The sequence below is a fragment of the Oryctolagus cuniculus genome, chromosome 13, assembly GCF_964237555.1.
Source record: "Oryctolagus cuniculus chromosome 13, mOryCun1.1, whole genome shotgun sequence".
Lineage (NCBI taxonomy): Eukaryota > Metazoa > Chordata > Mammalia > Lagomorpha > Leporidae > Oryctolagus > Oryctolagus cuniculus.
Genome location: NC_091444.1, coordinates 37,091,567 through 37,104,128, shown reverse-complemented (window position 1 = coordinate 37,104,128; position 12,562 = coordinate 37,091,567). Strand labels below are relative to the sequence as shown.

Below are 12,562 nucleotides of genomic sequence, written 5' to 3'. Positions count from 1 at the left end.
CCGACACAGGACCCCGCAATAGCGATGGCGGCCCGCGGTGGAAATGGGGCGGCCTCAACCTAACGCGGGGCGGGGCCTCGGGGGCGGGGCCTCGGCGGGGCGGCCGCTTCGGAGCCGCAAAGTTTGGCTGTGGCGGCAAATGGGCTTGGGCGGCTCCTCGGCGGGTGGCGGTGGTGGCGGTAGCGGTTCCTCCTGGCCCTGTTAATGTCGGGGCCAGGCCCGGGGAGGATGGCGCCCTAGAGCCCGGCCTTGCTGGGGCAGGGGCGGGAGGGGACGGGGTGGGGCCCGGCCATGTCGGAGGTGACCCGGAGTCTGCTGCAGCGCTGGGGCGCCAGTTTTAGGAGAGGCGCCGACTTCGACTCTTGGGGCCAGCTGGTGGAGGCGATAGACGAGTATCAGATGTGAGTGACTAACGGCGGGAGCGGGCCAGACCGGCTGCCGTCGGCCACTTCTCCCTCGTTTCTGTCGGTGTCTCTCATCCCTGTGGCTGCAGCCAAGGCTTCTCAGGGTGGGGCCCCGCAGGCACTGGGGCCGGGATCCCACCGGCCCCGCCACGCTGTTCTGGCCGCAGCGGCTCCGCCGTCCCGGGCGTCTCGCCCTTCTCGCTTCCTCTGCATCCACAGGGCGGGTTCCATTCAACAGGTAGCCTTCTTGGCCGGGGCAGCGGCCCCAGCAGGCTCCCTCCTTAGTCCCTTCGCGCCGTCTCACGGGTGCCCCACTCGCAGTCAGTTTCCATTCCGCCTAGCCTCCGCCTCTCCCGGGTTGCCACCCCTATTTCTTCTGAAATCTCCGAGGAGTACTGGCGTGCTCTCCGCCCACGTTCTGGGGATGGGTGGCCTTGCCGGGTGTGCGTCTTTCCTCCTCCCGTGTGCGGGAGAGGAGGGAGCTGGTGGCGATTGAGGGGTGGGGGATGTCCCCGGGAAGCGACGAGGGCCAGGGATGTCTTTCCAGCCACCACAAGGGTCCCCTTCTTGCGCTCCTTCTCCACCCTCTCTGGCGAGCCGTGTTTTCACAATTCCACCTCGATTTCGTTTCGGTTTCTGGGACTGTTATTTGCTAGGCTGTGAGTCGCTCGGTTGCTTTGGGTGGAGTCCGCGCAGGATGTGAACAGAAGAGAGCAAAATGTGAATTAATAGACCGCGCACGGGAGCAACCGCTCCCTCCCCGGGTCCCTCCTCCTCTTCCTGTGTATAATGTATAGCCGCCGCTGGGTACACGTGAGCGCCAGTCCCCCGGAGCAGCCCCCGTCCGACTTCTTCCCCTTGTCTGGTTTCTCCTTAAAACTTAATGGTTGTTTTTTAAAATTAAAAGACAGGGTATCTGATTATATAAAGTCTTGTTGCTTTTCTTGCACGTTTTACTGCGCATGAGAATTGCCTACAAAAATGTTATTGTTTGCAAACTGTTGCCGTTAATTACTTGGTTTAGAGCAAGTTATTGTTTGAGGTTCACTGACTAAGAAACCAAGAGTGAGTAAGATCTTTTTGCTCCTCGCCCCCAGTGTCTTCTGGATGGATTACAAAATCTAAACGTCTGTCCTTTCCCAGTAGTTGTGAATCCGAGATGTGTAAGGTGTTCTTTACTTCCATACTACTGACTAATGGCGAGTTTCAAAAAGCGGGAATACAACCACGCTTTGGGCCTTTTTGCCATGTGTAACAGTACCACGGTTTTGTACTTTCAGATGATTTCAGTTGCTCTTGCACCTATCCAAAAAGTATATCATTACCTTCCTTTTATAGAATGAGGAAACTGAAGCTCAGGTTAAACAGATTACTCAGGGTCACAACACCAATGCAATCTGAGATTTTTATTTTTTTAATTCTAAACCCTGTTTGCTCTAATGCGTAGTCCTTAAGATGCTCTTTAGAAGGTGCATTGATGGAAAAATTCTGTAACTAAGTTGTTCAGATGAGATTTCCTTCAATACTGACAACTTCCATAGTGTAGTCAGTTGGTGAGCTCCTGTGTGCTCCTAAGTGTTGATTAAAATTGCAAAAGCTGCCTCACTTGTGAGGTGGTGGGACCGGCAGCTGTCAGCAGTGGGCAGCAGGCCTCAGTGAGAAGTGAAGAATACATGTCCAATTGAAATTACAAAGGAAAATTAAATATGTAGACTGATTAGTTGGAATTTCTGGGAACATCTGAATTAGAATAATAGAGACAAATCTGTTGGATCTCAATTCTAAACACTGAACTTCACGATTCAGTTTTCAAATTAAAAAACATTCATTTTTAAATTTAAATACAAATATGAGGGTGCTTCAAAAAGTTCACAGAAATAAGATTATTTTAGTGCAAAAAATTGAAATTCAAGTAGTTTTTTCATTATACACATTGTCCTTTTTGTAAAGATTTATTTATTTTTATTTGAAAGGGTTACTAAGAAAGAGATCTTCTAGCTCCATGAGTTGGTCTCCTATGTGGGTAGCACGGGCCCAAGTACTTGGCCATACTTTCTCAGGTGAAGTGGAGGAGCCAGGACATGCATGAATCGTCGACCCTATGGGGTGTTGGTGTTGCAGATGGCAGCTTAACCCACTATACCACAACAGCAACCCCATTGTTTCTTTTTAAAAATTTATTTGAAAGGTAGAGACCAACAGAGATCTTCCATCCACTGGTTCATTTCCTAAATGCTGGCAACAGCTGATTTTGTTCCAGGTTGAAGCCAGCAAGGACCTAACTACTTGAACCACCACCACCTGCTTACTCCTAGGGTCTGCATTAGCAGGAAGCTGGAATTGGGAGTGGAAGCAGGACTTGAACCCAGGTACTCTAATATGAGATGTGGGTGTCATAACTGCTAGGCCAGACACTTGCCCCCATAAGATGCATTATTCATGCACTTTTTTTTTTTTAAGGTTTATTTATTTGAAAGTTTCAGAGAGGCAGAGGCAAAGAGACAAAGGTCTTCAGTCTACTGGTTCACTCCCCAAATGGCTGCAACGGCCAGAGCTGGGCCCATCCGAAGCCAGGAGTCAGGAGCTTCCGAGTTTCCCACGCGGGTGCAGGGGCCCAAGGATTTGGGCCATCTTCCACCGCCTTCCCAGGCCATAGAAGGGAGCTGGATCAGGAAGTGGACTCGAACCGGCACCCAAATGGGATGCCGTGGTACAGCAGGCAGCAGTTTTTACCCATTATACCACAGCACTGACCCCATCATGAACTTTTTTTTTTGAAAGGCAGAGTTACAGAGAGGCAGAGGCAGAAATCCTCCATCTGCTGGTTCACTCTTCAGATGGCCACAATGGCCGGAGCTGCCAGGAGCTTCTTCTGAGTCTCCCATGTGGGTGTAGGGGCCCAAGGACTCAGGCCATAGCAGAGAGCTGGATGGGAAGTAGAGCAGTGGGGACTAGAACTGTCACCCATTTGGGATGCCGGCACTGCAGGTGGCAGCGTTATCTGCTATGCCACAGCACTGGGCACCATCCATGAACTTTTAAAAGACTACCCCTAATATGCTTGGATTTCGAAACTTTGGGACACCAAAATAAACTTATCTTTTGATTCCATTTTCCATGAACTTTTTGAAAGTACCCGCCATTGTGATTGGCTTACATTTTGTAAAGTTAGAAGTTATATACATAAGCCGGCGCCGTGGCTCAATAGGCTAATCCTCCACCTTGCAGCGCCGGCACACCGGGTTCTAGTCCCGGTTGCCCCTCTTCCAGGCCAGCTCTCTGCTATGGCCAGGGAGTGCAGTGGAGGATGGCCCAGGTGCTTGGGCCCTGCACCCCATGGGAGACCAGGAAAAGCACCTGGATCCTGGCTCCTGCCATCGGATCAGCGCGGTGCGCCGGCTGCAGCGGCGGCCATTGGAGGGTGAACCAACGGCAAAGGAAGACCTTTCTCTCTCTGTCTCTCTCTGTCACTGTCCACTCTGCCTGTCAAAAAAAAAAAAAAAAAAAAAAGTTATATACATAAAATGAAGCCAAGGGTTTAAGTTTTTTTCTTATATTTAGAAATGGTGGCAAATGGTCTTTTGCATTTGAAGTAGCTGTTTGGGAGGAAAGGCTGTAGTTGGGAGCCTCTGTAGAGAGAGAAACAAGAGTTGATAGGACTGAGTCACTGACAGCCTGAGATTACTGATTTCTCATTGGATAGGCAGCAGTGGCTTTATAGTCCCACAACATACAGGAGCTGGTTTATTGGGAGAAGCGTTTTGAAGGAGAGTTAGTAACTGTACTATCATCATGTAAGCACACTGTAGCTTAATCTCATCACTCAACTAGGGAGGCTGAAGATACCATGGAGTCGTGCCCAAGAGTCTACCAGAAGGTTGTAGAGTACTTGGGTGTTGCTTTTTGAGGGCAGGGTATGGATGGGGTGTGTGTTTTGTTCTCTAAAAACGTATACTGTAAACGTAGCATCCAGAGTAGTACTGGACTGTCTGTCAGTACGTAACTGTGTATGTGTTATATGTTTATCCTGTTGAATGAATGTCTTCTCAGGTTTGCTGTGGGATCATTAAGGAGTTAGTGTCAAAATACTAATGGAAGACTGAAGCAAATTATGTCAAAATTGTTACGCAGAATTATACATGGTCAATTAAAGGCTCTCCATTTAGCAAGTCACCTCTTCCAGCTACCTGGGGATATATGACCACTAAGTTACGGAACTGTAGGACAGAAGTGGCTACTCCTAATTAGACATTGCACAGAGTAGTCCTGAGGTATTTATCTAGCACACGGGTGACTAATAAGTATCTGTTAAATGAATGGATGAATTGGAAGACTGGATAATATTTGTTTTTAGTCATCTTTATCCTGCTTTGTATCTGTGCTAAAAGTGTGGTTCACAAATTGGTGCTGGCTTGTAAGTTGTTACTAGTCTGTAACCAGATAAAATTGATAGTGAGCATTTAGAAACTTTGCAGCAATATGTCATCTTCACTGTATTTTTTTATTACTGTATTTTAAAAAGTATTAACCTGGAACAGGTGGAGGGAAAAATGATCCCTCCCTTCAGATAGTTTGAGAAACACTGATTTCTCTGGCCTGGTATGGGGTTTCTACCAATCACTTGCTTGTGTGGTTAAAGTATATTTAGAAGTCTCCCTTGGGGTGGTTCTGTTTGGCTTGTGGGTACCTTTGTAGGATTAGATGAACCTCTAGAGAGTATTTTTCAGGCTTCTCACCTTTATTAGTAGAATGTCAGCTTTTTATTTCACTCATCTGAAATCCAGAGCATGTAGATCTTTCCCTCAGTGAACAGAATCAGATCTCACTTTATCTTAAAATGGTGCATCTTTTGTGGATTTAGAAAATAATTTTTTTGCTTAGGCTTAAAGTTTTTTTTAATGACAATTAAAAAATTATTAACAATTATACATGTTTGTGGGTGACAGTGATATTTCAGTATATGAATACAGTTTAAACAGGTTAATCAACATTTCCCCTTCAACATTCCTTAATGGTTACAAGGTTGGAGCTTCTGTTTATTCATGCGGTATATACTATGTTGTTATAAACTACAATCGCCCTGATAGCCTGTGTAACTTACCCTTGGTCAAACTCTGATTTGATACTTGTTATCCAAACTCCCTCTATCTCCTCCCCCCTCCCCCCACCCCGCCAGCCTCTGATAGTCACCGCTCTTGTGTTCAGATTGAGTTTTGTTTGTTTGTTTCAGCCTCCACATATAAAGGAGAACATGTGTGGTATTTGTCTTTTTCTGGCTTATTTCACTTAACCTGATGTCCTCTAGTTCCATCTGTTTTGCTGCAAATGACAGCATTTCATTCTTTTTTTAAAAATGACTAAATAGTTAGTATTCCATTGTGTATATATACCATTTTCTTTAGGCAGTCATCTGATGATGAATACCAGGGTTGATTCTGTAGCTTGGCTGTTGTAAACAGTGCTGCTGAAACATGGTGGAGCATGTTTGATACAATGAATTCATGTATTTTGACTGTATATACCCTGTGGTGGGACACTTCTATTTTCAACTTTTTAGGAAATCTCCATACTATTTTCTGTAGTGGCTGTACTGATTTACCTTCCTACCAACAGTATGTGACTTCTCCTTTCTTGACATCCTGACCAGCATTTGTCACTTTCTGTCTCTTTGATAGTAGGCATCCCCACAGAGGAAAGGTGGTATCTCATGGTGGTTTTCATTTGCATTTCCTTGTTGACTAGTGATACTAAGCATTCTTTCCTATATTTGTTGGCAGTTTGTTTTCCCAGGGCATAGCAAAGCGCTGGATTGGAAGTGGAGCAGCCAGAACTCGAACTGGCATCCGTTTGGAATGCCAGCACTCTAGGCGGCAGCTTCACCTGCTGTGCCACAGTGCCGGCCCCCCTTTGCCCATTTCTTAACTGGATTGGCTCATGTTGTTATTGTTGGGTTTTTGAGTTCCTTATATATTTTGGATATTGATCCTTTGTTAAATAAGTACCTTGCAAATATTTTCTCCCATTCTGCTGACTATCTCTTCACTCTATTGATTATTGCCTTTCCTGTGAAGAAGTTTCTGTTTGTTATAATCCCATTTGTCTAGTTTTGCTTTTGTTGCCCATGCTTTTAAGACCTTGTTCAAAAAATCATTACCTACATGTTTTTATTTTCCTGTAGTAGTGTCATAGCTTCAGGTGTTAAATTTAGGCCTTCGATCTTGAGTTGATTTTTGTATATGGTAAGAGGTAAAGATCTTTTATATATGCCTGTCCAATTTTGCCATTTATTGAAAAGACTATCCTTTCTCCATGTAAGTTCTTGACACCTTTGTCAAAATTCAGTTGACTGTATGTACATGGTTTAATTTCTGGGCCCTCTAGTCTGTTACATTGATTTATGTGTGATCTATTCTGATCCATTGATCTATTTATGCCAGTATCTCTCTCTCTCTGTCTCTGCCTCTTCTCTCTCTGTGTAGTTCTGACTTTCAAATAAATAAATAAATCTTTAAAACAAATAGTATACTTTGAAGTCAAGTATTGTGATGCCTTCAGCTTTGTGCTTTTGTTTAGCATTGCTGTGGCTCTTCTGGGTCTTTTGTGTCTCCATATGAATTTTAGAATTGTTTTTTGCCCATTCTGTGAAGAATGTCATTGATATTTTAATGGAGATAATACTGATTTTGTAGATTGCCTTAAGTAGTAGGGACATTTTAACAATATTAACTCTTTGAATACATGAATAAGGGATATCTTACCATTTTTCTATGTGTTTTTTTTTCCCCAAGATTTATTTATTTGAAAGTCAGAGTCACACAGAGAGAGGAGAGGCAGAGAGAGGCCCTCCATCCGACGGTTCACTCCCCAGTTGACCACGATGGCCGGAGCTGTGCCAATCCGAAGCCAGGAGTCAGGAGCCTCCCCTGGGTCTCCCATGTGGGTGCAGGGGCCCAAGTCTTAGGCCATCCTTCACTGCTTTCCCAGGCCATAGTAGAGAGCTGGATCGGAGGTGGAGCAGCCGGGACTCTAACTGGCACCCATATGGGATGCCGTTGCTTCAGGCCAAGGTGTCAACCCGCTGTGCCACAGTGCTGGCCCCTCTATGTGTCCTTAATGATTTCTTGCATTAGTGATATATAATTTCATTGTAGAGACTCTTTTACTTTGGTTAAATTCATTCTTAAATACTAAAATTTGTGAAGCTGATGTGGGTGAGATTTTTTGATTTCCCTTTGAGCAAGGGCTTTATTGGTATGTAAAATGCTACTGTTTTTTGTATGTGGATTTTATATCCTGTTACTTTACTGAATCGATTTACTAGTTCTAACAGGTTTTTGGTGGACTGTTTAGGTTTTACCATCTACAAAATCATGTCATCTGAAAACAGATATTTTTATTTCCTCCTTTCCAATTTTGATGCCTTTATTTCTTTATCTTCCCTAGATGCTCTTGTTAATACTTCCAATACTGTATTTAATAAAAGTGGTAAAAGTGGAAATTCTTGTCTCATTCAGATCTAAAGGGGAAATACTTTCAGCTTTTCCCCATTCAGTATGACATTGGCTGTGGATTTGTCATATATGGCCTTTATATTCCCTCTTTGCCTGTTTTGTTGGGAATTTTTATAATAAAGGAATGTTGGACATATTGTGAGACTCACCCAATTTACATGTACAATTTAATGATTTTTTTCAGTTAAATTTACCAAATTACGTAGCCATCACCAAATTAAAATTTTAGAACATTTGCATCACTTCAGAAAGATTTGTTGTGCTGATTTACAACCACTCCATAATCTCACATCAGCCCCAGACAACCAGTAATATTTTTCCATCGATATTTATGGACATTCCACAAACTTTGTATCATTAAATGTGTGCTCTTTTGTTTCTGGCTTCTTTCATTGAGTGTAATGTTTTTAAGAGTCATCCATGTTGTAGCAGGTATCAGGATTTTGTTCTTTTCTTATTGATGGATAGTATTGTGAGAAGTTAGGCTCACAGGCAGTTAGTTCAGGTCCCTTTATGGATGTTCAGAATGCTTGCTTTTTCCCAGAGGCTGTCTTTAGCAACACTTAGTTTTATTATGAGCAGCTAGTCAGGATTATCAATTGTAGCCCTCTGATAGGTTTTTATCCCTGCCTCTGATGGGTTGTTATCCAGCTCTCTGATTGGTTTGTAGCTGTTATTATGTTCTTCTGGGGCTAACCAGAGAGAGCCATTTTGTGCATAAAAGAGCCAGTATCCAGAGGCATCCCTGGCAATTCCTCCTGGGAGCCCCACTATTGACTGCTGCTACAGGAGCTTTCTCATTTCAATTTATCTTGTTTTGCTCACCATCCCTGTGTGCTTGGAAATTCTTCTTCCATGTGAGACAAGAACCGAGATTGCCTTCATCATCCTGTGTATTACATATGGACATACACACATTGTGTATCCATTCACTGGTTGATAGATTCTTGAATTTTGATTATCCTCAATGGATTAGTTTGTTTATTTTTTGTTACTGTAATGAAATACCTGAGACAGACTAACTCGTAAAGAGAAGATGTATTTAGCTCACGGTTCTGGAGATTCAAGGGCCTGGCACCTGCATTGGGTCAGCTCTGGTGAGGGCCCTCTTGGCTGCCTCTGGTCATGGTGGTGGAGGGCAATATTGTGAAGAGAGTGTGTGTATTAAAACAGGAAGCCTGAATGCAATTCAGTGTTCAGGTTCAGCTCACTCTTGGAGAGCTCAGGTATCCCATATCCAAGCAGTACAACTCTTGTCCTCTGCTGAGGGCAGCTCCGCCAGTGACCCAAGGGCTTCCCACTAGGCCGCATCTCTTAATATCTCTTACCTAATGCCTCTAACACACAGATCCTTGATGAACATACCGAAACCATATCTAAACCACAGCATTCAATAATACCATCCTGAACATTCACATGCAAGTCTGTGTGTGGATGTGTATTTTCTTTCTTTCTTTTTTTTTTTTTTTTTTTTTTTTTTTGACAGGCAGAGTGGATAGTGAGAGAGAGAGACAGAGAGAAAGGTCTTCCTTTCCCGTTGGTTCACCCTCCAATGGCCGCTGCGGCCGGTGCACCCCGCTGATCCGAAGCCAGAAGCCAGGTACTTACCCTGGTCTCCCATGGGGTGCAGGGCCCAAGTACTTGGGCCATCCTCCACTGCACTCCTGGGCCATAGCAGAGAGCTGGACTGGAAAAGGAGCAACCGGGACAGAATCCAGCGCTCCGACCGGGACTAGAACCCAGTGTGTCGGCGCTGCAGGCGGAGGATTAGCCTATTGAGCCGCAGCGCTGTCCGTGGATGTGTATTTTCATTTCTCTTGGCTAGATGCCTAGGAGTGGGATAGCTTAGTCATATGGTAAATTCGTGTGTAACATTTTAGAGAAACTGCCTAATTTTTGTCCAAACCCTTGCCATTTTATAGCTTTTTTAAAAGATTTATTTATTTGAAAGGCAGGGCTACAGAAAGAGAGGCAGAGAGAGAGAGAGAGAGAGGTCTTCCATCCACTGGTTCACTCCCCAGATGGCCGCAATGGCTAGAGCTGCGCCAATTTGAAGCCAAGAGCCTCTTCCCAGTGTCCATCTTCTACTGCTTTCCCAGGCCATATCAGAGAACTGGATCAGAAGTGGAGCAGATGGGACTCGAACCAGGGCCCTTATGGAATGCTGGCACTGCAGGCGGCAGTTTTACCAGATATGACACAATGCTGGCCCCGCCATTTTATAGTTCTACCAGCAGTGTGTGTTTTTCCACACTGCCAGCACTTGTCTGTCTTTTCTGATTATAACCATTCTAGTGGGTGTACTTTGTACCTCATTGTGGTTTTAATTTGCATTTCTGCTTACTAATGATGTTGAACTTCTTTTCATATGCTTATTTTGCTTTTTGCTTTTGAGTTATCACTGACCTGTTGAAACTGTTCTTTATATATTCTAGATACAAGTCTTTTGTCTCTTATGATTTATTTTGTACATGATTTTAAAATGTTTCCTCTCTATTTCCTAATTTTAAAAGCAGTATTCTCTTTAACTTCAGTAATTTTTCTACTGATTATTGTCATTATAGCTGGAGTTTAGAGTAATACCCTTTCTTGTGACAATGACCCTGCCTAGGTTGACCTCTACTGTCAGCAAGTTATATAGAGAATTATTCAGGGGCCAGCACTGTAGCACAGCGGGTTAAAGCCCTGACCTGCAGCGCCAGCATCCCATATGGACGCTGGTTCAAGTCCCAGCTGCTCCACTTCCGATCCAGCTCCCTGCTAATGTACCTGGGAAAGCAGCTGAGAATGGTCCAAGTCCTTGGGCCCCTGCACCTACATAGGAGACCTAGAAGAAGCTCCTGACTACTGGCTTCGGATCAGATTAGCTCACCTCTGTCCATTGCAGCCATTTGGGGAGTGAACCAGTGGATGGAGGATCTCTCTCTCTCTCTGTCTACCTCTCTCTGTAACTCTGTCTTTCAAATAAATCTTTCTTTTTTTAAAGAGTTATTCAAATAAGAACTTCATACCACACTATAGCTGCCCTGAGTTCAGGCCTGTAGAATTGGCTCTGCTGAGGATACACAGGCTTTGGGTACTTCATGTAGGGGCAGGCCAGCAAGAGTTAGAAAAGAAACCAAGTGGAGAAGAAGGGCATTGACTGGGTGTAAGGCTGCCAGGAAACACACCAAACATCGGAGTAAGGGAAAGGGTTTATTGGTGGGGGAGACCCAACAGACTGGAGGGAAGGGGCAAAGAAAGAAAAGAGATCAAAAGAGAAGGAGAGAGAGCCACATGTTCAGGAGCAGGTCCTCTTAAAACTTTGCTGGGGGGCGGGCAGGGAAGTAGAAGCAGCGAATCCTATTAGGGTGAGGGTGGAGCTGACACCAATGGTTGGGCCATGTGGTCACCTGGTTTCCAGCAATGGTGGTGGGAGCTAGAGCCTAGGTTGGTGTCTGGGGTGGAGATTGTGCCATAGATAAGACTATGCCATTTTACTAACACTGGGTATGTTACTAATAGTACCTTCTTCTCTATAGAATCCACAAAGGGTGAATGTAGTTAGGAATGAAAATTTAGGAATAAATATTATGGAGTTTCTTTGGGAGAAAAGAAATAAATGGATGGAAGCAGTTTGATAAAGTAGTGTGAAGCTGTCGTGGCAAATGCTAATTTGTGTGTGTGTGTGTGAGTGTGTGTGAATTTCTTTATGATAAGGAGGATGTAAACTTTTCATACATCGGATACTGGCCATGCTTCATGCCTGATCTTTACAGATATGGTTGCATAGAGTAGTTTCCCCTCACACGTTTTGTACTGAGATAAATATCACATAAAACTCATCATTTTAAACTGTACAATTGAGTGGTTGTTAAGTACTTTTCACAGTGTTGTCTGACCGTCACTACTTTTAATTCTTGAACATTTCCATCACCCCCAAAGGAAATCCCATACCCAATCAGTCACTCTCACTTCCCCATCTCTTGACAACCACAGATATGCTTTCCGACTCTGCGTTTACTTATGCAGGACATCTCATATAAATGGAATTATGTGTGCTCTTTTGCTTCTGGCTTTTATTTATTTTTTTTAAGATTATCATTTTATTTATTTGAAAGAGTTACAAAGAGAGGTAGAGCAGGAGAGAGAGAGATGTCTTCCATCTACTGGATCACTCCCCAGATGACTGCAATGGCCAGAGCTGATCCAAAGCCAGGAGCCAGGAGCTTCTTCCTGGTCTCCCACACGGGTGCAGGGGCCCAAGGCCATCTTCTGCTTTCCCAGGCCATAGCAGAGAGCTGGATTGGAAGTGGAGCAGTTGGGACTCCAACAGGCACCTATATTGGATTCTGGCACTACAGGTGGCAGCTTTACCCGTTAGGTCACAGTGCCGGCTCCCTCCAACTTCTGGCTTTTATTTAGCATAATGTTGAGGTTCATCCATACTGTAGCATGTTAATAATGTTTCTTTTGTTTTTATGACCAAATACTAGTCCATTGAATGGGTGTGGATTTTGTTTATCCATCAGTTGATGGATGTTTTTTTTTTGTTTTTTTTTCACTTTTTGGCTATTGTGAACAACACTGCTGTAAATGTTTGTGTATAGGTTTTTTGTTTTGAGTTCTCTTGGGTATGTACCTGGGTCATATGGTAACTCTGTATTT

The 12,562-nt window shown here is 44.2% G+C and overlaps 1 protein-coding gene across 2 annotated transcripts in view; it reads left to right on the top strand.

Moving 5' to 3' along the window:
- Nucleotides 1-74: 74 nt before the first annotated feature.
- The window catches only part of AIDA (axin interactor, dorsalization associated), a 59,252-nt gene continuing 46,764 nt past the window's right edge, over nt 75-12,562 (top strand). For both annotated transcript variants that reach the window (XM_008268388.4, XM_002717493.5), the window contains exon 1: nt 75-401. In XM_008268388.4, coding sequence (XP_008266610.1) covers nt 292-401 — 110 coding nt within the window. In that variant the 5' untranslated portion in view covers nt 75-291. The remainder of the gene's footprint in view (nt 402-12,562) is intronic.